At 51.3% G+C, this 24,390-nt stretch overlaps 1 protein-coding gene across 1 annotated transcript; it reads left to right on the forward strand.

The window, feature by feature from the left end:
- The first annotated feature begins 643 nt into the window (after nucleotides 1–643).
- Nucleotides 644–23,896, forward strand: PLAUR (plasminogen activator, urokinase receptor). Its single transcript, XM_060186233.1, has 7 exons — nucleotides 644–792; nucleotides 3,049–3,159; nucleotides 8,391–8,537; nucleotides 16,965–17,126; nucleotides 17,698–17,832; nucleotides 19,721–19,867; nucleotides 23,348–23,896. The coding sequence occupies exons 1-7, from the start codon at nucleotides 738–740 to the stop codon at nucleotides 23,578–23,580; spliced, it is 990 nt and encodes a 329-aa protein (XP_060042216.1). The 5' UTR covers nucleotides 644–737; the 3' UTR covers nucleotides 23,581–23,896.
- The last annotated feature ends 494 nt before the right edge of the window (nucleotides 23,897–24,390 follow it).

A 24,390-nucleotide genomic window follows, 5' to 3' on the forward strand; every position in this document is an offset into this window, starting at 1 on the left:
CATGTGCGTCTTTTTGCATAACTACTATGCCATCTCCCCAGCCCTCCCCTAAAATATTCTAAAGTACTTACAACCCGTGGTGACATTCACCTCTAGATACCATATTTAAGAAAGAGAAGGAGCAAGAGAAGGAGAATGAGAAAAAGAACCATTCCCTCACGCTGGCACACAAAACCACCAAGCTCTTGTCACAACAGCTATTTCTACTTTTTGGCGGAAGTGTTTAAAAGTCGATTAGAGACATTAAGGCATTGCAGTCCAGATGTTGAAAGAGGGGTCTATCCACTCGACCACAACACCATTATCCCTCCTAACAAAACAACTGCAAGTGAAATTTTAACCCAGGACAGTCAGGAACTGTTCTTCAAGGCAAGTTTAAGCCCCAGCGTGAGGTCCCCGGCAGGACCTGGGGTGGGGGAAGCAGGCTGGAATTCACACCCTAGCTTTCTGGGGCCAGGGTTTCGGCCACAGCCGCGTGAGTCACAGCAGAGCCGGCCCCCTACCCCAGGCTGGCCGCGCACCGGGAAAGGAAGTAATTTTTTTTTTTGGGGGGGGTGGGGTGGGGAGGGAGAGGGGGAAGCAGCCACGCATCTGGGGCTGATGACTCTTGTGCAAAATTTCTGGGAGGAGTCCCTGGGCCACAAATCTCTCTTCTTCTCCAGGGACCGGACTGAGCAGGGAGACTGAGCAAGGAAGCAGCACGACCGGCCAGAGTCGGCCAGAGTCGTCACGAGGACATGGGTCACCCGCTGCTGTCACCGCTGCTATTCCTGGTTGCCACCTGCATTCCAGGTAGGACTGGGGCGGGAGTGCGCTGGAACCGGGTCTGACATGGGGGTACAAGACTAAGAATGAGGAGGAGAAGGGGGACCTCCAGCACACCTAACAAAAATGGCCCTCGGCCAGTCCCAGGCTGCCGGCACCAGGAGTTCAGGGTCCCGTGAAATCTCCATCCAAGAGGGAGTGAGCACTTTCCCACATTCTTCCTGCCTTGCCCATTACAAACCACCCCTCCACTGGAAGCTTTCGCATTCCTTATTCCTCTGGGAACATGGACTCAGGAACATTATGAGGTGCAGAAGGTGAGAGGTCTGGCTTCTGTAATCGCTTCTCCACTAGACAAGGGCATTGACAATTTCTGTAGCCTTCAGTGACCAGTCTCTGCTTCCAGCTTCTTTCTCCTATGGGATAAGCCACACCCATGGGCATTATTTTATTTTATTCTATTTTATTTTTATTCAACCAGAGCACTGCTCAACTCTGACTTTTGGTGGCGCAGGGGATTAAATATGGGACTTCTAGGGATTAAATGTGGGACTTCTGGTGTCTCAAACATGACAGTTTGCTGTGCTGCTTCTGCGCATTTGCCTGGCACTCGTTTTTTAATTTATTTAATTATTATTATTTTTTTTTTGACCAGGACTCTGCTCAGCTCTGGTTTATGGTGGTCCCAGGGATTAAACCTGGGACCTCAGAGCTTCGGGTTTAAAGATCTGTTGAGCATTCCCCTGGGCCCAGAGGAGCTGTTGTAACCCTGGGGCGCACAGGAGGAAACTGAGGCACAGAGAGGCGCAGGCTCTGCTCCTGCTCACACAGCCAGTCCTTGAACCAGAGGCATGCTGACCCGGCAGGGCTGTCCCACACCAACCTTCTCTGGGCTGCGGAGCCCCCCTCCCGCCCCCTAGTCCTCCTCCCCAGACAGAACAGTGCCTCATTCATCTCCAGATCTTAAGATAGTTGGGTCCCGGGAGGCCAGGAGGCCGGGAACCCTCTCATGTCCCCCCAAACCCCAAAAAGTGAAGGTTGACCAGCAAAAGGAACTGAGAGACAACTGAGTCAGGAGGAGCGGAAGCGGGGTTGGGGGTGCGGCAGCTGGTCAGTGAATAACCCGACTGTGAATAAGCAGGTAATGAACTCTCCAGGCTGCTGGAGGAAGGGAGTGAGTAATGATCCTCCGGGTTTGCCGGGAGGAAGTGACAGCAGGGAGGTCGGCGCCTTGCGTCCACCAGGCAGGGTTACTAGAGGAAGGCGGGGTTGAGGGGCGGGGCCATCTCCGGGGGCGGGGCTGGAGAGAACCCGGGGGACTTGCGGGTGAGCGGGGCTAGAGCCTAAGGGCGGGGCTAGGCCTAGGAGCAGGACCAGGGGCTAGGTTCCGTGTGGTGGGCGGGGTTAGTGCCCAGGGGCGTGGCTTATCCCCATCCGAGAAGCTGGAAGCAGAGACTGGTCACTGAAGGCTATAGAAATTGGGGTTCACTGTCAATGCCCTTGTCTAGTGGAGAAGCAATTACAGAAGCCAGACCTCCCACCTTCTGCACCTCATAATGTTTCTGAATCCATGTTCCCAGAGGGATAAGGAATGGGAAAGCTTCCAGTGGAGGGGGTGGGAATGGGAATCTTATCCTACAGTCTTGTCCATCATTATTAAATCAATAAAAAAGAAATTTATAAAAAGAAATTGGGGTTCAGAGCGGAGTAAGATAGCATAATGGTTCTGCAAAGAGACTCTCCTGCCTGAGGCTTCACAGTCCCAGGTTCAGTCCTCCCACCACAAGCTAGAGCAGAGCAGTGCTCTGGTTAAAAAAGAAGAAGTTGGGAGACCTCCCTAGGGTTGTTGAGGGGGTGAGAACATCAAAGTGAACTATAGGAATGGAAGAAAGGTCAGAGAATGGCTAAGGAGAAGGTGAAACCAGTGAACCTTAGCTGGGAGTCATAGTTGATGGAGAGGCACGGGGTGCAGAGGTGAGGTCAGAACACCCCTTCATAGAGTTTACAAGGAGGAATTGAGTAAGTCTTCAAGGAACTGAAATAGCAGTAGGGCTAGGGGTGAGGGGACAGCACTTTAGAGCCCAGTGAAGGACGGGGGGGGGGGGGGGGGCAGGGATGGGACAGTGAACTAAGCCAGACTGGAACTTGAGCTGGTGGAGCCCAGCGTGTGCCCCAGGGGCCGGCAGGACATGGAGCACCAGCCTGAGTACCCAGGGCCTGGAGACTTGACGAGAGCCGGCTCAGGCGTTTAACTTGCTCCTTCCTCTGCTCCCCTGCCCCCAGCCTCCTGGGCCCTGCGCTGCATGCTGTGTGAGAGGACAGGGAGCTGCCTGGAGGGAGAGTGTGCGCCCGGCGAGGACCGCTGCAGGACCACAGTAGTGAGCGTGTGGAAAGGTAACCCTCCCACTCCAGTGCCAGTGACATTGGGTGTCACCAGCAAGAGGAGAAACGCAAAGCAGAAGACTGGAGACCTCATTTCACACCCATTAGACTGCCAGGCGTTTGGCATCCTGGCTGTGGGGCTAAGGGGAGAGGATGTGGCAGTGCGGAGGGATAACCGCATAGGGCGCTTTGGGGACAGGATCCAGTACAGATGAAGAGCCACATACTACAGCCGGGGCTGGTGAGATAGTTCACCTGAAGAGTGTGCTGCGTTATCATGTGCACAACTCGAGCCTGGACCCCCACACCCCCACATCGCATCAGTGCTTGTGGTCTCTTTCAGTGTCTTAAAAAATAACATGAAAGGGGCTGGGTAGTGGTACGCCAGGTAAAGTGCGCACGTCATGGTGTGCAAGGGCCGGGGACTTGAACCCCCCCACACACACCTACAGGAGGGGCGTCTCACAAGTGGTGAAGCAGGTCTGCAGGTGTCTCTCTCCCCTCCTTCCCTCTCAACTTCTCTGTCTCTTATGCACAGTAAGTCAGTAAAATATTTTCTTTTAAAAAATTTTTTTATATTTATTTATTTTCCCTTTTGTTGCCCTTGTTTTTTTATTGTTGTTGTTATTATTGTTGTTGATATTGATGTCATCATTGTTAAGACAGGGAGAAATGGAGAGAGGAGGGAAAGACGGGGAGAGAAAGACAGACACCTGCAGACCTGCTTCACCACTTGTAAAGTGACCCTCCTACAGGTGGGGAGCCAGGGGCTTGAACTGGGATCCTTACGGTACCAGTCCTTGCACTTTGCGCCACGTGCGCTTAACACGTTGCATTACCGCCCGACTCTCAGTCAAAATGTTTTCTATAAAAAAAAAAAATGGGTAGTGGCACACCAGGTTAAGCACACATATTAAGTACAAGGACCTGTGCAAGCATCCTGGCTCAAGCCCTGAGCCGGAACCTGCAGCGGGGGATTGCTTCACAGGCAGGGAAGCATGTCTGCAGATGTCTGTCTTTCTATCTTTCTCTCCCCTACTCTATCTCCCCCTCCCCTATCAATTTCTCTCTGTCCTAGCCACTAAAAATGACAAATGGTTGCCAGGAGCAGTGGATTTATAGTGCCAACACTGAGCCCCAGCAATAACCCTGGAGTTTAAAGAAAATGAAAGAAAGGCATACCCTACCGCCGCTCCTCGGGCTAGAAAGCCCCAAAGAGTCTTGGCCACTTGCAGCCATGTTCCCGTGAGAAAGCTCTCTCTCAGCAGGGCTGTTTGTGATACGGAGACTTGCAGACTACCTAAAGCCAGCCTGGTGGAGAGGAGAAGCACTAGGCACACTCGCAGAATGGACCGGTGCTGCACAGCCCTTTCAGTGAAGGAGCCCAGGCTGCTGGGGTTAAAGTGGCTGCATCTCAGGAACAGGAGAGAGAGGGGAAGCCACGTCGCCGTCGCCCGGCGCCCCTTTGTTGAATATGAAGTGTGAAGGATGTGTGAACCGGCAGTAGGCAGGATGCTTTCACAGCGGTGCAGTTACCTGCCCTTCCCCTTAGTTCTAGGCCTGGGGGGCAGGGGACTTGCGGTCCTGGCAGGGCTGGGTGAGCAGCACTACTTGACCCACCGCCTCTTTTTGTCTTTGTTTCTTTGTTGTTGTTGTTGAGGTGAAGGCTTGCAATTTAACCCCACCCCACCTCTTCATGACCGTCAGGGTTATTAATCACTGCACCTGGGTGCCAGCACCACTCCGGGCAGCCATCTTTCTCCCTTCCCTTCCTCCCTCCCTCCCTCCCTCCTTCCCTTTCTTCCTCCCTTCCTTCCCTTCCTTCTCTCTCTCTCTCCTTTATTTTATAGGACAAAGAGAAATTGAGAGTGAAGGGGAAGATGAAGATAGAGAGCCACCTCAGACCTTGCATCACCACTTGTGAAGCCCTGCACCCACGGGTGGGGTGCAGGGAGGGGCTCAAACCTGGGTCCTCGCACATGGTAACTTGTGCATTTATTTATTTATTTATTTAATTTTTTTTTGACATTTATTTATTCCCTTTTGTTGCCCTTGTTTTATTGTTGTAGTTATTATTGTTGATGTTGTTCGTTGTTGGATAGGACAGAGAGGAATGGAGAGAGGAGGGGAAGACAGGGTGAGAGAAAGATAGACACCTGCAGACCTGCTTCACTGCCTGTGAAGCGACTCCCCTGCAGGTGGGGAGCTAGGGGCTCGAACTGGGATCCTTGCACTTCAAGCCACATGCGCTTAACCCGCTGCGCTACCGCCTGACTCCCAACTTCTGAATTTAAACAAGATGCACCACCACCCAGCCGACCCCTCTCTCTTTCTCTTTTAAGATTTATTGATTTATGAGAAAGAGGAAGATAAAAAGAACCAGAGCATCACTCTGCCACATTCCATGCTGGGCATCGAACTCAGGACCTCATGCTTGAGAATCCCAGCGTCTTACCCACTGCTCCATATCCTGGGCTGCTTAATTGTATTTTTTAGGTTTAGTATTTATTATTATTATTACTATTATTATTATTGTTTTTCCTCTAAGGTTATTGCTGGGACTTGGTGCCTGCACTACAAATCCACTGCTCCTAGAGGCTATTTTTCCCCTTTTGTTTTCCTTGTTGTTGTTTATCATTGTTATTATTATCATTGTTGTTATTGTTGTCACTGTTGTTGGATAGGACAGAGAGAAATCGAGAGAGCATGGGAAGACAGAGAGGGGGAGAGAAAGATAGATACTTGCAGACCTGCTTCATTACTAGTGAAGTGACCCCCTTGCATTTGGGGAGCCAGGGGCTTGAACCGGGATCCTTGTGCTTTGCACCATGTGCACTTAACCCACTGTGCTACTGCCTGGCCCCCGATTTATTATTTTTTAACCAGAGCACTGCTCAGCTCTGGCTTTTGGTGTTGCAGGGGATTGAACCTGGGACTTTGGAGCCTCAGGCATGAGTTTCTTTGCATAATCATTATGCTATCTAACCTCCCACCCAGTTTAGTATTTATTTATTGCCCTCAGAACTTTGCTGGATTGCACTTGTGCTATTCTACCCATCCTGGTGAATTTAAGCACACACACACAGACACACACACACACACACACACACACACACACCTGTTTTTCAAGAAAGGGGAAATGCGAGAAGAGGAGGGGGGAGGGGGAAGGGGAGGGGGAAGAGGAGCCACAGATCTGTTCTACAACCCATGCAGCTTCCCCTTTGCATGGTGTTCCCAGGTGGTGATAGGGACTGGAACCTGGGTTCCCCACACATGGTAAAGTGAGCACTCTACTAAGTGAGCTACCTTCTGGTTTCCTTCCATCCTTCCTTCCTTCCTTTTTTTCTTTCTTTTTTCTTTTTTTGTAATATGAGATAGCTTACAGGGTAAAAGGTGCACTTTACTGTGCTCAAGGATCCAGGTTTGAACCCCAGCACTGCACAGGAGCAATGGAGCAGTGGACCTCCCTCCTCTCTGTCTCTCTCCCTCTCTGTTTCTCTCCATCTTACATTGAAAGGATAAAATAAAACAAAAGAAAAGAAAAGAAGAAGGGGGAGGCTAAGTAGTGGCACACTTGGTTACCATGCACAAGGACCCAGGTTCGAGCCCCCGATCCCTACATGCAGGGAGGGGTCAAGTTTCACAAGTGGTGAAGCAAGATCTGCAGGTGTTTCTCTGTCTCTGTCTCTGTCTGTCTCCTCTCTACCTCCACATCCTCTCTCAGTTTCTCTCTGTCATATCAAATAAAGAGGAAAAAAATGGCTGCCGGGAGCAGTAGATTCATCGTGCAGGCACAAGCCCCAGTGATAAACCTGACGGCAATAAAAAAAGGAGGAGGAGGAGGAGGAGGAGAAAAAGAGTGGAAAAAAAGAAAGTCTGCTGGGAGTGGAACTGCAGTCATGAATAATCCCTAGTGACAAGCAAAAACGAAACAAATACAGATGTTAATACTTTACAAATTTAGGTGATGAGTACCAGGGCAGGGTATGATTATATCATTCTCTCATACTTTCTTGGTAAGCCTGAGGCGTTTCCCTTTAACTCTCAGAGGCATTACCCCCACTGAGATGACTAAGCAGAGAGGGAGAGGGGAGAAGGTTTCAGAAGATGCCCATGACTGCAGTGTTACTCAAAGAGCAGGCTTCAGCTCAAGCCCGGCCCCCACCGGCCCCCACCGGCCCCCACCGTGCTGGAGGAAGCTTCAGTGCTGTGGCATCTTTGCCTTTCACACTCTCTCTCTTTCTCAATATTTTACTTATTTTGTTATTGCTGGGACTCAGTGCTTGCACTATGAATTCACTGCTCCTGGAAGCCATCTTTCCCATTTTTGTTGCCCTTGTTATTTCTGTTGTTGTTGTTGTTGTTGGATAGGACACAAAGACATCGAGAGAGGAAGGGAAGACAGAGAAGGAGAAAGATAGACACCTGCAGTCCTGCTTCACCGCCTGTGAAGCAACCCCCCCCCCCCCCCGCAGGTGGGAAGCCGGAGGGCTCGAACCAGGATCCTTGTGCAGTTCCTTGTGCTTTGCACCTTGTGTACTTAACCTCTTGTGCTGCACTAACGCCTGGCCCTGTTATTTTATTTTATTTTATTTTGCCTCCAGGGTTATTGCTGGGCCTCGGTGCCTGCACTGTGAATCCACTGCTCCTGGAGGCTGTTTTTTCCCTTTTGTTGTCCTTGTTGTTGCTGTCATTGTTGTTGGATGGGACAGAGAGAGGAGGGGAAGACAGAGAGGGGGACAGAAAGACACCTGCAGACCTGCTTCACCACTTGTGAAGCAACCCCCCTGCAAGTGGGGAGCCCGGGGCTCGAACCAGAGTCCTTACGCTGGTCCTTGTTCTTTGTGCCATGTGCGCTTAACCCACTGCACTACTGCCAGGCCCCCTGATTTTATGTTTCAATGAGAGAGATAAAGAGAGAAAGACACAGAGAGACACACCAGAGCACTGCTCAGCTCTGGCTGATGGTGGTGCTGGGGGTTGAACCTGGGACCTTTGGTACCTCAGGCGTGAAAGCCTTTTTGCATGACCATTGCTATCTTCCCAGTTCTGCTCCTTTCTATCTGAGAAAGTTAGCCTGAAAAAGTGAAGCCTGGCAATGAGAGAGATTGAGAGAGATTGAGAGAGAGAGAGAGAGAGAGAAGGTTCTATATTGGTGAATTATGAGAAGGGGGCTGGAGAAAATTCTAAAAAAGACAACGCTGGACTTCTAGAAAACTCTATTTAATTTTTTAATTAAATAGCAGGAGGGGAGGAGCTGGAGGTGGTGGAGAGGGGCTGTGCCCACACGGAGAAGTACAACAGGACCCTGAGCTACCGGACGGGCCTGGAGATCATCACCCTGACGGAGGCCACGTGCGAGACACCCTTGTGCAACCGGCCCCAGCCTGGTGAGTGAGCCCCACCGCGCCACCGTGCCAGCCCCGCCCAGCCCCCACTCATCCTCCCTTGTGGTCCCCCCAAGCCTACCCCTGTTTTCTGTCACCCCGACCCCAACTCGAGCCTTACCCCAGTCCAACCGCAACTCAGCAGAGGGCATGCTTTACCACGCGAGGACCCAGATTCAAGTCACCACATGGGGATGCTTCATGAGTGCTGGGGTCGTGCTCTGGTGTCTCTGTCTTCCTGTTTCTAAAAGAAAGAGTGGAAGGAAAGGTGGGGTGAGGGTAGATAGCATAATGGTTATGCAGACAGATTCTGGGGCCTGAGACTCCAAAGTCCGAGGTTCAGTCTCCAGCATCAGCATAAGCCAGAGATAGAGCTCTGGGAAGGGGGGGGGGGCGCAAATGAGTCCATTAGGAGTGGCGGAATCTGATGTACCTGGTGGTGGCAGATGAGGCTTAGAAAGGCTCTGATTCCGGGGACCAGGAGGCGGCATACCGAGTCGAGCACACAATTTTCTGTGGGTGAAGACCCAGGTCCCAGCCTCCAGTTCCCATCTGCAGGAGCTGGAACTCAGAATCCATTACTCCTGCAGCCTTTTTTTTTTTCATTGCATCCAGGGTTATAACTGGGGCTCAGTGTCTGCACTACAAATCCACTGGCGGCCATATTTTCCATTTTGTTAGATAGGACAGAAGGAGATTAAGAGGGGGAGGTAGAGAGACACCTGCAGACCTGCTTCACCGCTTATGAAGTACCCTCCCTGCAGGTGGGGATCAGGGTCTTGAACCCAGATCATTGCGCTTCATACTATGTGTGCTTAATTGGGCGAGCCACCTCCTGCCCCCCCCTTTTTTTTCCTTTTCATTCGATAGGACAGAGAAATTTAGAGGGGTGAGGGAAAGAGAAAGACACGTACAGACCTGCCTCACCACTTGTAAAGCATTCCCCCCTACAGGTGGGGAGCAGGGATTCAAACCTGGGCCCTTGCGCTATCCTAGTGCATAGCACCATGTGCGTTTAACCAAGTTCACCACCACCTGCCCCCAGGAAGCTTTATGAGCAGTGAAGCAGTGGTGTCTCTTCTCTTTGTCTCTCTCTCTCTCCATCTGTCTTGGGGGGGGGGGGTGTCTTCCAGGAGCTGTGGAATCACACAGGCTTTAAGCCACAGAGAAGCCCCAGCAGAAAGAGAACAGTTTGGGTAGACAACATAATGGCTCTGCAGATGGACGGCAGGTGTCTCTTTTTCTCTCCTTTTCAGTCTCCCCCCCTCCATTCTCAATTTCTCTCTGTATCTATCCACTAAATAAATAAATAGCTCCAATCCCCCAAGTTCCCACAGGAGAAAAGGGAGGCAGGAAGTGGCCCCCCACTGTATGGTCTGACAGCCTCCTCTTTGTGGTGCTATGAGAGAAGGAGTGGGCCAGGGCCTACTGGGTCACAGTGGCTCCGTGAGCAGAGCACCCGCCTGGCCCCGCCTGGCCCCACCTGGGCTTCTGCTTCCTCCTTCTCCTCCTCTGTCCAGACTCTGCCTGGAGTTCCTCCCCCCTGATCCCACAGACTTCTCTGTTCACAGGAACTGAATCAGAGGTTTCTTTTCAGGGAAGTGACAAGAGAGAGGAAGTCAGCTTCCTCTTTTCCCTTAGAGCTTGGGGGGGGGGGGAAGTGCTGATAATTGACTGAGATAACAGTCAAAGTGTTCATTCAACAATATCATTCGGCTCAGAGGCTTTGATCAATCAGAACAGGTCCCCTGGAGCTGTCAGTTCTCCTGAAGTGGAATGGGAAACACAGAATGGAGACTGAGACTGAATTCTTGTTGGGCCCAGGATGTAGCTCAGCCTGGGAGCCCAGGGAAGAAATGAGGAGGAGTCTAGCAGTTAAAAAGCCGGTGGAGCTGTCCAGGAGGTGGTGCACTCCCAGGGGGGTCTGGGAGGTGGTGCAGTGGACAGAGTGTTGGACTCTTCAACCTGAGGTCCTAATTTCAATCCCTGGTGCATGCTCTGGTTCTCTGTCTGTCTGTCCTGTCACTCTCCTTAACAAATAAATAAAATCTTTTTTAAAGAAAAAAATGGGACACAGTAGTGGCAAGCGCAAGGACCAGCGTAAGGATCCCGGTTCGAGCCCCCACTCCCCACCTGCAGGGGGTCACTTCACAAGTGGTGAAGCAGGTCTGCAGGTGTCTGTCTGTCTTTCTCTCCCTCTTCTTTTTTTTTATATTTATTTATTTTCCCTTTTGTTGCCCTTCTTGTTTTTTTATTGTTGTTGCTATTGTTGGATAGGACAGAGAGAAATGGAGAGAGGAGGGGAAGACAGAGAGGAAGAGAGAAAGACAGACACCTGCAGACCTGCTTCACCGCCTGTGAAGTGACTCCCCTACAGGTGGGGAGCCGGGGGCTCAAACCCGGGCCCTTGTGTATGAAGATGTGTGCGCTTAACTGGATGCACCACCACCCGGCCCCTCTTGGCCTCTGTTTCTTTTCCTCCCTTGCTCCCTTGTTTCCTTCATCTTTTTTTTTTTTTTTCCTCCTCAGAGCACTGCTCAGCTCTGACTGATGGTTGTGCCAGGGATTGAACTTGGAGCCTTGGAGCCTCAAGCATAAGAATGTACTATGCTATCTGTGCTATGCTAAACCACTATGCTATCTCCCCAACACACTCACCACCCCCTCCTAAAAATACAGAATGGAAAATTGGTTGGAGAGATGTTTAGTGGTATCATGCATGTCTGAGACCCTGGATCCGTTCTTGAGGACTGCATTTAAAAAAACACAGTGGGGAGTCGGGCGGTAGCGCAGCAGGTTAAGTGCAGGTGGCACAAAGCGCAGGGACCGGCATAAGGATCCCAGTTTGAGCCCCCAGCTCCCCACCTGCAGGGGGGTCGCTTCAAAAGCGGTGAAGCAGGTCTGCAGGTGTCTTATCTTTCTCTCCCCCTCTCTGTCTTTCCTTCCTCTCTCCATCTCTCTCTGTCCTAACCAACAACAACAATAGTAATAACAACAATAAAATCACAAGGGCAACAAAAGGGAATAAATAAATAAATAAATAAATAAATAAATAAATATTAAAAAACACACAGTGAAGGTGAGCTGGGTGGTGGCTCACCCAGTAGAGCACACGTGTAACCATGTGTGAGGGGCCAGAGCACCATCAGTGGAGAAGTGCTGTGCTGTCTCTCTCTCTCCCTCTGGGAAAAAAAGAAATTCTGCCAGGAGCCCTTCAAGCACACAGCTGTGAAGCCTTCGGCAGAAAAAGGGCCGGAGAGACAGCATAACGGTTCTGCAAAAGACTTTCGTGCAGGGGTCGGGCCGTGGCGCAGTGGGTTAAGCACACATGGCGCCAGGTGCAAGGACTGGTGCAATGATCTCAGTTCGAGCCCCCGGCTCCCCACCTGCAGTGGGGAAGCTACCCAAGCGGTGAAGAGGGTCTGCAGGCGTCTGTCTTTCTCTCCCCCTCCCTATCTTGCCCCTTCTCAGTTTCTCTCTGTCCTACCCAATAAAATTGAAAGAAAAAAAAATGGCCTCCAGGAGCAGTGGATTCATGGTGCAGCCACCGAGCCCCAGCAACAACCCTGGAGGAAAAAAAAAAAAAAAAAAAGATTTTCATGCTTGAGGCTCTGAGGTCCTAGGTTTAATCCTTAGCATGACCAAAGCTGAGCAGAGCTCTGGTCGGTCTCTCTCTCTCTCTCTCTCTCTCTCTCTTATTAAACGTAAATAATTTGGGTGGTGGCACACCTGGTTGAGCACACACATTGCAGGGCACAAGGACCCAGGTTCAAGCCCCTAGTCCCCACCTGCAGGGGGAAAACTTCACAAGCAGGGAAGCAGTGCTGCAGGTGTCTTTCTCTCCCTCTCTCTGTCTCTATCCAAAATAAATAAATAATTTATAATTAAAAAGAAAGAAAAGAAGTCAGTAAATCTAGAAGTCTAGGGGGCTAGGAGATAGCACACCTTTAAAACACACACCTTATCATGTGTGGGGCTCCAAGTTGGAGCTGCGGTACGTAGTGGAAGCTCCGTGGATGTTGGAGTGCAGCTGTGCTGTCTCTCTCTCCTCTCTCTCTCTCTCTCTCTCTCTCTCTCCAAATAAAAAAAGATGAGAAAATAGCTCCCGTGAACTTTGCCATGTGCAGGACCCAAGTTCAAGCCCGGCCCCCACTGCATTGAAGGAAGCTTCAGTGCTGTGGTTTCTCTCTCTCTCTCTCTCTCTCTCATAGATGAGGAAAAAAAAGGGCCTGGGGCTGGGGAGACTGCATAATGGTTTTGCAAAAGACCTTCACGCCTGAAGCTCTGAAATCCCAGTTTCAGTCCGCCGCCACACTACCACAAGCCAGGGCTGAGCAGTGCTCTGGGCAAAAATAAATAAAATAAGAAGGATCAACATACTGGAAACTTAGAAGGAAATCCAACAATAGACATGGATTCGTAATGATTCCAAGTGCTGGTTATTAGACAGGGAGCTTTGAAACAGCTGTGATGGGTATGTTCAGGATGATAGGGACGGGATTTGTTTTTGGCAGAGATCTAGATTCCTTTCCTACTTACTTTTTTTTTTTTAAGATTTTATTTATTTATTAATGAGAAGATAGGAGGAGAGAGAAAGAACCAGACATCACTCTGGCACATGTGCTGTCAGGGATCAAACTCAGGACCTCATGCAGGAGAGTCCAAAGCTTTATCATTGTGCCACCTCCTGGACCACTCTATTTAAAAAAAAAAATTATTTATTTACCTATTCCCTTTTGTTGCCCTTGTTATTTTATTGTTGTAGTTATTATTGATGTCATTGTTGTTGGATAGAACAGAGAGAAATGGAGAGAGGAGGGGAAGACAGAGAGGGGGAGAGAAAGACAGACACCTGCAGACCTGCTTCACTGCCTGTGAAGGGACTCCCCTGCAGGTGGGGAGCCGGGGGCTGTAACCAGGATCCTTACACCGGTCCTTGTGCTTTGTGCCACGTGCGCTTAACCCACTGCGCTACCACCCAACCCCCTTTTTTAAACTTTTTATCTTTATTTATTTATTGGATAGAGACAGCCAGAAATCAAGAGGGAAGGGGGAGATTGAAAGAGTGAGACAGAGAGATCTGTAGCCCTGCTTCACCGCTCGTGAGGCTTTCCCCCTGCAGGTGGGGGTGGGGGCTCGAACCCGCGTCCTTATGCACTGTAACATGTGCGCTCAACCAGGTGAGCCACCATCCGGCCCCTCTACTTTTTTTTTACCTCCAGGGTTATTGCTGGGGCTCAGTGCCTGCACCATGAATCCACTGCTTCCCCCCCCCTTTTATTTATTTTTCACCCTTTGTTGCCCTTATTGTTGTAGCCTTATTATGGTTATTATTGTTGTTGATGTCGTTGTTGTTGGATAGGACAGAGAGAAATGGAGAGAGGAGGGGAAGACAGAGAGGGAGAGAAAGACAGACACCTGCAGACCTGCTTCACCGCCTGTGAAGCGACTCCCCTGCAGGGGGGGAGCCGGGGGCTCGAACCGGGATCCTTAACGTCGGTCCCTGCGCTTTGCACCATGTGCGCTTAACCCGCTGCGCTACTGTCCAGCCCCCTCTACTTACTTTTTTTTTAAGGCACCTCTGGAGAATGAGCTGAAGGCCTTAAGTGTGTGTAGCTTTTAAATTTTTTATTTTATTTTATTTTATTGACACCAGGGTTATCACTGGGGCTCAGTGCCTATACTTGGAATCCACTGTTTTCAGTGGCCATTTTTTTCCCCCTTTCTTTCTTTCTTTCTTTCTTTCTTTCTTTCTTTCTTTCTTTCTTTCTATTTTTACTTGACAGGACAGAGAGAAACTGAGAAGGGAGTGGTGACAGAGAGGGTAGACGGAAGAGGGACACCTGCAGACCTGCTTCACTGCTCATGAAGCGTCCCCCCTGCAGGTAGGGACCAGGGACTTGAACCCTGGTCCTTGTGCATGGTAATGTGTGGTCTCTATCAGGTGCACCTCTGCCCGGCCCCCAGCGTTGGGCTGTGAAAAAGAGATCACAAGGAAGGGCCAGGCGGCTGGAGGCAGCGGCTGTGCTGACAGAAGGGAGGCTTGGCTCAGGGCAGAAACCACTCACCTAATTGCAGTTGCTGCCGCCTTGCCAGCTGGAGCGGAGACAGACCTTTCCTGGCTCTGGGACTCGGCCCCTCTTCAACCTGGGGTCAGGAGGAAGCGGGAAGGCCGGCATGGGAGGTGTCGAGAGCCAGGCTGGACAGGGGAGTAGCTGGGCTTTCCAGGGAAAGGGAGCTGGAACAGCTGACCTGAGTGGGCAGCCTGGCAAGAGGCAAAGCTGTCACAGGTCAGGGCCGGGAGACAGAGTGCCTGGTAGAGCGCACAGCTTGCTGGGCACGAGCTCCCTAGGTTCAAACCCTGGCGCTACATTAGGGCACCATGTGTGGTACTGGGGAAGCTCTATGGATCCGTGTTTATGGTGAAGTTCTGTGGTGTCTCTCTTTGACTCTCCCTTGTCTGTCTGCCCTGCCCCCCCCAAAAAAAAAAAGTGGTGGCTTAGGAGGTAGGGCTATGGATAAAGCACTGGACTCTCAAGCATAAGGCCCCCAGTTCAATCCCTGGCATCACATGTACCACGGTGATATTCTGTTTCTCTTTCTCATTAATAAATAATAATGAATCTTTTTTATTTTTTAAATATTTATTTTCCCTTTTGTTGCCCTTGTTGTTTTTTATTGTTGTTGTTATTGATGTCATCGTTGTTAGGACAGAGAGAAATGGAGAGAGGAGGGGAGAGACAGAGAGGGGGAGAGAAAGACAGACACCTGCAGACCTGCTTCACCGCCTGCGAAGTGACTCCCCTGCAGGTGGGGAGCCGGGGACTTGAACCAGGATCCTTACGCTGGCCCTTGTGCTTTGCACCACGTGCGCTTAACCCACTGCGCTACCGCCCAAATATCTGAATTTTTTATTTTTTAAGTGGAGAGCAAAGAACGGAAAATTGGGCCAGGCAGCCACTTGGTAGCATCAAGCCTGTGTGAGGCCCTGGGTTCACTCCCTGGTGTTATACTTTTATTAAAGTTATCATCTGTGGATTGTGGAGGTAGCACAGTGGTCTGCAAAAGAGAGAGGTGAGATAGGGAAGAGACAGAGAGACATCTGTAACACTGCTTCCCAGCTCATAAAACTTCTCCCTGCAGCCGGCTCGAACCCCGGTCCTTGAGCCAGGTGTGTGACCACTCAGCCCCAAATAAAATCTTTTTTAAAAATTGCAAAGTAAAAGAGAGAGAGAGAGAGAGAGAGAGAGACTGGGTGGTGGCACACCTGGTTGAGCACACATGATACAATGTGCAAGGACCTGGGTTCGAACCTCCAGTCCCCATGTGGAAGGGGAAATCTTCATATAAGTAGTGAAGCAGTGTTGCAGGCCTGTCTCTCTTTGCCTCCAGGGTTATCCTGGAGCTGGGTGCCGGCACTAAGAATCCATTGTCCCTGGTGTCCATTTTTCTATTTTATTGGACAGGATAAAGAGAAACTGAGAGAGGAGGGGAGATAGAGAGATAAAGAGGGAGAGAGGCTGCAGGAGTCTCTCTGTCTCTCTCCCTATCACCCCTTCCCTCTCAATTTCTGGCTGTCTCTATCCAATAAATAAAGATAATTGTAAAAACTTTTTTAATTAGGAAAGAAAGGGCTGGGGAGACAGCATAATGGTTATGCAAACAGACTTTCATGCCTGAGGCTCTAAAGTCCCAGGTTCAGTCCCCAGCACCACCATAAGCCAGAGCTGAGCAGTGCTCTGGTCTATCTCTCTGAATCTTTCTGTCATTAAAATAAATAGATTAAAAAAAATTTTTTTTTTAATTAAAAAGAGAGAGATGAGTGTTTGGGGCCAGGTGGTGGAATAGGAATGGGACCTGGTGTTGGCGGCTCTGTGAGAGAACAAGGGAGGAAGGAGCCTGGGGAGGTGGAGAGTGGGCGGGGCCTGGGAAGGTGGAGAGTGGGCGGGGCCTGGAAAGTTGGAGAGTGGGCGGGGCCTGGGGAGTTGGAGAGTGGGCGGGGCCTGGGGAGTTGGATAGTGGGCGGGGCTGGGGAGGTGAAGAGTGGGCGGGGCCTGGGGAGGTGGAGAGTGGGCGGGGCATGGGAAGGTGGAGAGTGGGCGGGGCCTGGAAAGGTGGCGAGTGGGCGGGGCCTGAGGAGGTGGAGAGTGGGCGGGGCCTGGGGAGTTGGATAGTGGGCGGGGCCTGGGAATGTGGAGAGTGGGCGGGGCCTGGGGAGTTGGAGAGTGGGCGGGGCCTGGGAAGGTGGAGAGTGGGCGGGGCCTGGGGAGTTGGATAGTGGGCGGGGGCTGGGGAGGTGAAGAGTGGGCGGGGCCTGGGAAGTTGGAGAGTGGGCGGGGCCTGGGGAGGTGGGGGAGTGGGCGGGGCCTGGGGGCCTGTGGCGGGGCTCAGGTCAGTCCCCAACCTCACCCTGGCTTGCGGTTTCCCCAGTCGGCAGGACGGTCACCTTCCCGCGGGGCCGGTACCTCGAGTGTGCCTCCTGTGCCTCATCCGACCGGAGCTGCGAGCGGGGCCGGGCCCAGAGCCTGCAGTGCCGCAGCCCTGGGGAGCAGTGCCTGGAGGTGGTGACCCACTGGAACCTGCCCCAGGAAGGTGAGCCGGCAACTTCGGCACCCCGCTTCGCTTCGTCCCTCCCCGAGTCTGCACTACCCAACAGCCACGCCTCAGATGCTTAGAATTGGCACCAACAAAAAAGGACCCCCCCAAAAGCTGCATTCACTCACACACAGGAAGTTCAGTCATAGAAGTTCTGGGCCCCTAGGATACTTCCAGGGTCACAGGAACCCCAGATGGCTTCTCATTTCTTCTGTGTCTGTCTCCAGTCTCCAAATTGCCTCCTAGTACAAGATGTCTGCCAAAGCTCCAGCCCTTATGTCCAACTTCCAGGAAGGCTGAAGGGGGAAAGTGGAGGTATCCCTCCTGTGTTAAACGGTCTCTTTACTGGAAATCCCTTCTACAGCTCCTGTCTGTCTGCGTGGGTCCCAGTAGAGGCAGTGGAGGCGGAGAAGGGTAGCCCCGGGCTCTCCAGATTAAAGGGAGGTCCTGTTAGGAATGAGGGAAGGAAGCAGAGAATGAACACAGGGCAGTTGGGGTGGGCAAACCCAGCCCCAGTGCTCAGCACAACCGACCTGGCCTCTCTCCTCTGTCCCCACACTGAATCCAGAAAATCCAGTTCACGAGCGTCACATCCTCGGCTGCGGCTACATTCCTGGCTGCCCAGGCCCCACCGGCTTCCACAACAACCACACTTTCCACTTCCTGCGCTGCTGCAACACCACCAAATGCAACGCGGGTCCAGGTAAGGGGCAGGGGCCCAGCAGGAGAGGCCTGGGGCAGGAACAGGGGATCCTCCGGGGACCAGGCAATAACCCACCCAGTAGGACAGGTACCGGCCGCTCGTGCAAGGCCGCTCGTCGGGGTTGAGACCCAAGCACCACATGGGAGACGTGGTGGCATCAGAGGAAGCTCCGGTGCTGTGCTGTCTCTCCCTGTCCATCAGTCTCTCTAAAAAAGAATGAATGAGCTGCCTGAAAGGTGGCATACAAGGCGGAAACATTGAACTTAGAAAATCACGAAGTCCTGAGTTCAGTCCCCAGCAGTACAGGGGCCAGAATGATGCTCTGATCCTCTTTTTAAAAACAGCTTTTCTTTTCTTTTCTTTTTATTTTATTTTAATGAGAGAGATATAGTAAGAGAGAGGGAGAGTGAGAGAGAGCCTGACTGACCAGGGCACTGCTCAACTCTGATTGGCGGTGCTGGGGATTGAACCTGGGAACTTGGAGCATCAGGTATGAAAGTCTTGCCATAACCATTATGCTGCTTCCCCTGCCCTTTCCTTTTTTTTGTTTTGGGTAGAGACAGAAATTAGATGGGAAAGGAATATAAGGGGAGAGATAGATAGCGAGAGAGAGAGAGAGAGAGAGAGAGAAAGAAAGAAAGAGAGAGACCCACGCCACTGTATCACCACTCATGAAGCTTCCCCCCTGCACGTGGGGACAAGGGGCTTGAACCCGGGTCCTTACATACTGTAAAGCATGTGCTCATCTGAGTGCGCCACCGCCCCACCCTATGGTTCGCGATCTCTCTCTCTCTCTCTCTCTCTCTCTCTCTCGCCTCCTTTCTCTTTCTCATTTTAATAAATATATAAATCTTGTAAAATAATAGAAGATGTAGGGGCGTGGATAAGTGTTGGACTCTCAAACATGAGGTGTTGAGCTCAGTCCCCAGTACTGCACGCGCCAGAGTAATACTCTTTGTTTTCTCTTTTTTCTTTCTTTCCTTTTTAATATTCTATTTATTTTAAGAGAGAGGGAGGACGGGAGGAAGAGATGCTGGAGCCCTGCTCAGCTCTGGCTGATGGTGGTGCTGAGGACTGAACCAGGGACCTCAGAGCCCTGGGCATGAAAACCATTGGCAGAAGGGGCCAGGTGATGGCGCAGCGGGTTAAGCGCACAGAGTACAAAGCGTAAGGACCCGCACAAGGATCCCAGTTCGAGCCCCCGGCTCCCCACCTGCAGGGGCGTCGCCTCACAAGTGGTGAAGCAGGTCTGCAGGTGTCTATATTCCCATCCCCTCTCAAATTCCTCTCTGTCCTATCAAAAAAAAACAAAAAAAAAGCCACAGGAGCAGTGGATTCCTAGTGCAGGCACCAAGCCCCAGCGATAACCCTGGAGGCAAAAAACAAAAAAAAAAACCCTTTTGTAGAACCATTATGCTATCTCCCCAGCTGCCTCTTCCTTCCTCCATTCTCTCACTCTTCTCTCTCTTCTTTATCTCTCTCTCTCCCTCTCCTCTCTCTCTCTCTCTCTCTCCCCCTCTCTCCTCTCTCTCTCCCCCTCTCTCCTCTCTCTCTCTTTTCTCTCTCCCCCCCTTCCCCAGAGGGCTCTGGCTTATCTTGGTGCTGGGGGTTGAACCTGTGGCCTCAGGACCTCAGACATGAAAGTCTTGGCCGAGCCGCTGCGCGTCTCCGCAGCCCTGCAGCGCTTCTCGCCCAGGGCCAGGGCCAGGTGGGAGTCCGCAGGTGGCATTTTTCTCCAAGCCCCCGAGAGCCGCCTGGGGCGGGGACGTGCAGTTCCGGGGCCCGGCCACAAGGGGGCGCGGGGCGGCGCGGGCCGAGCGCCGCGAGTCCCGGGAAAGAAGGGCCGGCACCTCGCCGCGTGCTCAAGGCGTTTCCCTCCTCCTCCAAGTCACGGAGCTTCAGAACCTGCCCCTGAACGACTTTCAGTGCCACAGCTGTGAGGGGAACAGCACCCACGGATGCTCCTCGGAAGAGACCTCCCTCGTCGCCTGCAGGGGCCCCATGAATCAGTGCCTGGAAGTTACAGGCTCTACAGGTGAGGACCTTCGGGAGGCTGGGAGAGATCACTTGGAGAAGGGGCATTGGACTTCCAACTAAGGTGGGTTTGATTGCGGCCATTCTTCCCCGGGAGCGCATCTCGTGCGCCAGAGTGATGCTCTGGTTCTTCTTCTTTTTTTTTTTTTTTTTTGCCTCCGGGGGTATCGCTGGGGCTCGGTGCCTGCACTACGAATCCACTGCTCCTGGAGGCTATTTTTTCCCTTTGGCTGCCCTTGTTGTTTATCGTTGCTGTTGTTATTAATGTCGTCGTTATTGGATAGGACAGAGAGAAATGGAGAGAGGAGGGGAAGACAGAGAGGGGGAGAGAAAGACAGACACCTGCAGACCTGCTTCACCACCTGTGAAGCGGCTCCCCACCTGGGGGGCTGGAACCCGGATCTTTATGCCGGTCCTTGTGCTTTGCGCCATGTGCGCTTAACCTGCTGCTCTACCGCCTGACTCCCCACTCTGGTTCTATCTTATGTAAATAAACAAATATATTTTTAAAAAATAATAACTCACATGATTATACCATTTAAACTATTTTATTTATTTATTTATTTTGCCTCCAGGGTTATCGCTGGGGCTCAGTGCCAACACTACGAATCCACTGCTCCTGGAGGCCATTTTTCCCATTTTGTTGCCCTTGTTGTGGTTGTTATTGTTGTTATAGTTGTTGTTGTTGGATAGGACAGAAAGAAATGGGGAGAGGAGGGGAAGACAGAGAGGGGAAGATAAAGACAGACACCTGCAGACCTGCTTCACGGCCTGTGAAATGACCTCCCTGTAAGTGGGCAGCTGGGGCCTTGAACCCGGATCCTTATGCCGGTCCCTGTGCTTTGCACCACCTGCGCTTAACCCACTGCACTACCGCCGGACTCCCAAATAAAATATTTTTAACAGGAGGTCGGGCGGGCGCAGTGGGTTAAGTGCACATGGCGCCAACGCAAGGACCCAGTGTAAGGATCCTGGATCGAGCCCCCCGCTCCCCACCTGCGGGAGAGTCGCCTCACAGGCGGTGAAGCAGGTCAGCAGGTGTCTGTCTTTCTCTCCCCCTCTCTGTCCTCCCCTCCTCTCTCCATTTCTCTCTGGCCTATCCAACGACAACATCAATAACAACAACAATAATAACTACAACAATAAAACAACAAGGGCAACAAAAAGGAATAAATAAATATTTAAAAATTTTAATAGCATAATTACTATGAAAATGGCTTTTTTATTTTATTCCTTTATTAAGTAGAGACGGAGAGAAATCGAGAGAGAAGGAGGAGAAAGAGAGGGAGAGAAAGAGACACCTGCAGCCCTGCTTCACCACTTGCAAAGCTTCTGCCCTACAGGTGGGGACCGGGTCCTTGTGCATGGTCACATGTGCACTTAACCAGGTGTGCCACCACCCAGCCCTGACTTTCATGCCTGAGGCTGTGAGATCACAGGGTCAGTTCACAGCACCATTATAAACCAGAGCTGAGTAGTGCACTGCTAGAGAAGAGGAGAGGAGAGGAGAGGAGAGGAGAGGAGAGGAGAGGAGAGAAATGTAACTGGAAGACTGACCATTGCTCTCCCATTTCACAAAGCTCTTGGATGCCTGGCTTAACGAAAGCCAGTGGGCTCCCCATATCTGCTGCTGCTTTTACTACTACTTCTTCTTCTATTTCTCCTCCTCCTTCTTTTATTATTATTGATTTAATAATGATCGACAAGACCAGAGTATAAGAGGGGTAAAATTCCACACAATTCCCACCACCAGAGTTCCATATCCCACCCCTTCCATTGGAAGCTTTCCTACTCTTTATCCCTCTGGGAGTATGGACCCAGGGTCATTATGAGGCGCAGAAGGTGGAAGGTCTGGCTCCTGTAATTGCTTCTCCGCTGGATGTGGGTGTTGACAGGTTGATCCATACCCCCATCCTGTTCCTATCTTTCCATAGTGGGGGGAGGCTTCTGGAGAGGTGGGGTTCCCAGACACACTGGTGAGATCGCCTGCCTAGTGAAGTCAGGCTGGCGTCATGGTAGCATCTGGAACTTGGTGGCTGAAACAGCATTAAGATATGAAGCAGAAGGGGCCTTGTGGTGGTGCACCTGGTTGAGCACACATCTTACAATGTATAAGGACCCAGCTTCAAGGCCTCAGTCCCCACCTGCAGGGAGAAAGCTCTGTGGTGAGTGGTGAAGCAAGGCTGCAGGTGGCTGTCTCTCTCCCTATCTCCCCCTTCCCTCTTGATTTTTGATTGTCCCTATCCAGTAAATAAATAGAGATAATAAAAACTAATATATATATATATATGTATGTATATATATATATATATATATATATATATATATATATATATATATATATATAGCAGAACAAATTGTTTAATAATCAGGAACCTAAAGGTAAGACTATAGCAGATGAGATTTGGGGTCTCCATTTTGGAAAAGGCTAGTAGGTCTATTTTAGGGGCCCATAACTTTACTAGTAATTTTTCCCTGAGCCTGACAGCTGACATGCAGGTGAGCTAAAGGGATTGTCTGGGGTGATGGTGTCAGAATTGGAAACAGGACTAGAAAGCTGGATCAGGGCAGAGAGTAGCTCTCAGATATGGGAAAAGTATATAAATATTGTTGACTGTAAACCCCACTGATTCGATCTGGGGCCCATAGTCAGCACAGGAGCCTGTGTGACCTCTGCATCCCTGCAGGTCTGAGCTCGCAGTCTGTGGTCACAGCTAGAACATTCCACGCTGCGCTCACTGCAGGGCCCCTCTTCCTCCAGTGCAGTCTGTTGACCCAACCTCCCTTCGGAGAATGGGCCGGTCCCTGCCACTGCTGACTCACACTGAGGGTAAGGTACTGTAGGGGCCCACAAGAGGGGTCCGCTGTGTTGTTCCTGATGGAGACGACCAGTGACAGTGGCGAGAGGGATCTGTTAGAGGTCTAGGCCCACCCTGTCTGACTAGAGCCCCAGCTGATGGGGTGGCCTGCACCCCATAGTAGTGACTAAAGAGTCAGCATTGTGGTCCGGGAGGTGGCACAGTGATAAAGCTTTGGACTCTCAAGCATGAGGTCCGAGTTCGATCCCCGGCAGCACATGTGCCAGAGTGATGTCTGGTTCTTTCTCTCTCCTCCTGTCTTCCTCATAAATAAATAAAATATTTTTTAAAAGAGTCAGCATTAAAGTATGCCAGCTTCTTGCCCTTATTCAGTTTTGCTGTCCTTTGTCTGACAAGGTTAGCCTTGGAGTGATTGCGGGAAGTGAAATAGGAAGTAGGTGAGGAGCCACCATGCTCTTCTGCCAGTGAACAAAGCCAGATGACATCACTGCAGGGTGATGGAGATGATGCGGATGGGATGATGTGGATGTCGCCTGGACGGAGCTGGGGGCTCCCGGGGCGGGATGTCCCGGGGCCACACCATGGGCAGCGGCTCTATGTAGGTGGCATGTCGGGTTACCCCAAGAGCTGCCCGTCTTACCTGGTCTTGTTTCTTTCCTTAGGGCTGGGGGATGAGAACTTCACAGTCAGGGGCTGTGCCACCCCTTCCTGGTGCCAGGGCCTCCACATGGCCGAGAGCTTCGGCTTCACTGACCACAGCATCTCCTGCTGTCTTGGAAACGGCTGCAACGACCCAGCCCGGGACACCCAGCCCCGAACAGGGGGTGCCCCCCAGCTAGCCCCTGCCTACCTCAGCCTCATCGCCACCACCCTGCTTACGGTCATTAGGCCGTAGGGAGACCCTGTCCTCTGAACTCGGGCCTCCCAATCCCCACCCCACTGCCCTGGCTGGATCCAGAGGACCCCTCTGCCCTGCCCTCAGCTCCGAGTCCTGTGTGACCTCAGGCGAGTGTGCTGCCCTCTGAGCCTCGGGTCAGGCCACCCACAGAACAGCTGTGTCAGAGTTCTGCGAGACACAGAGGAGAGAAGCTGGAGAGAGGCTGCGGGCCAGCAGAGCTCCAACAGTCAGTATTGTTGTCACCGTTGTTGCCATTACTAATTAATATTTGTGTTATTTAATATTTTATACATAAATAAAGATTTTTTTGTTATCTTTATTTATTTATTGGATAGAGACAGCCAGAAATCGAGAGGGAAGGGGGAGAAAGGAAGAGAGACAGAGAGGCAACTGCAGCCCTACTTCACCACTTGTGAAGCTTTTGCACGTGGGACCAGGGGCTTGAACCACTCTACCAGATGTGCCGCCACCGGTTCCCAATAAAGATTTTTTTTTTTGCCTCCAGGGTTATCGCTGGGGCTCCGTGCCTGCACTAGGAATCAACTGCTCTTGGTGGCTGTTTTTTATTTATTTTTGTCTTGTTCTTACCATGTAGGCTTTTTCTTATTTATTTGTTTGTTTGTTTATCTGTTTATTTATTGGATAGAGACAGCCAGAAATTGAGAGGGAGTGGGATGATAGAGAGGGAGAGAGACACCTGTAGCACTGCTTCACCACTGGTGAAGCTTTCCCTCTGCAGATGGAGGCTGAAGCTTGAACCTGGGCCATTGTGCATTGTAACGTGTGCTCAACCTGGTGCACTACCAC

This window comes from Erinaceus europaeus, chromosome 2 (assembly GCF_950295315.1).
Source record: "Erinaceus europaeus chromosome 2, mEriEur2.1, whole genome shotgun sequence".
NCBI lineage: Eukaryota > Metazoa > Chordata > Mammalia > Eulipotyphla > Erinaceidae > Erinaceus > Erinaceus europaeus.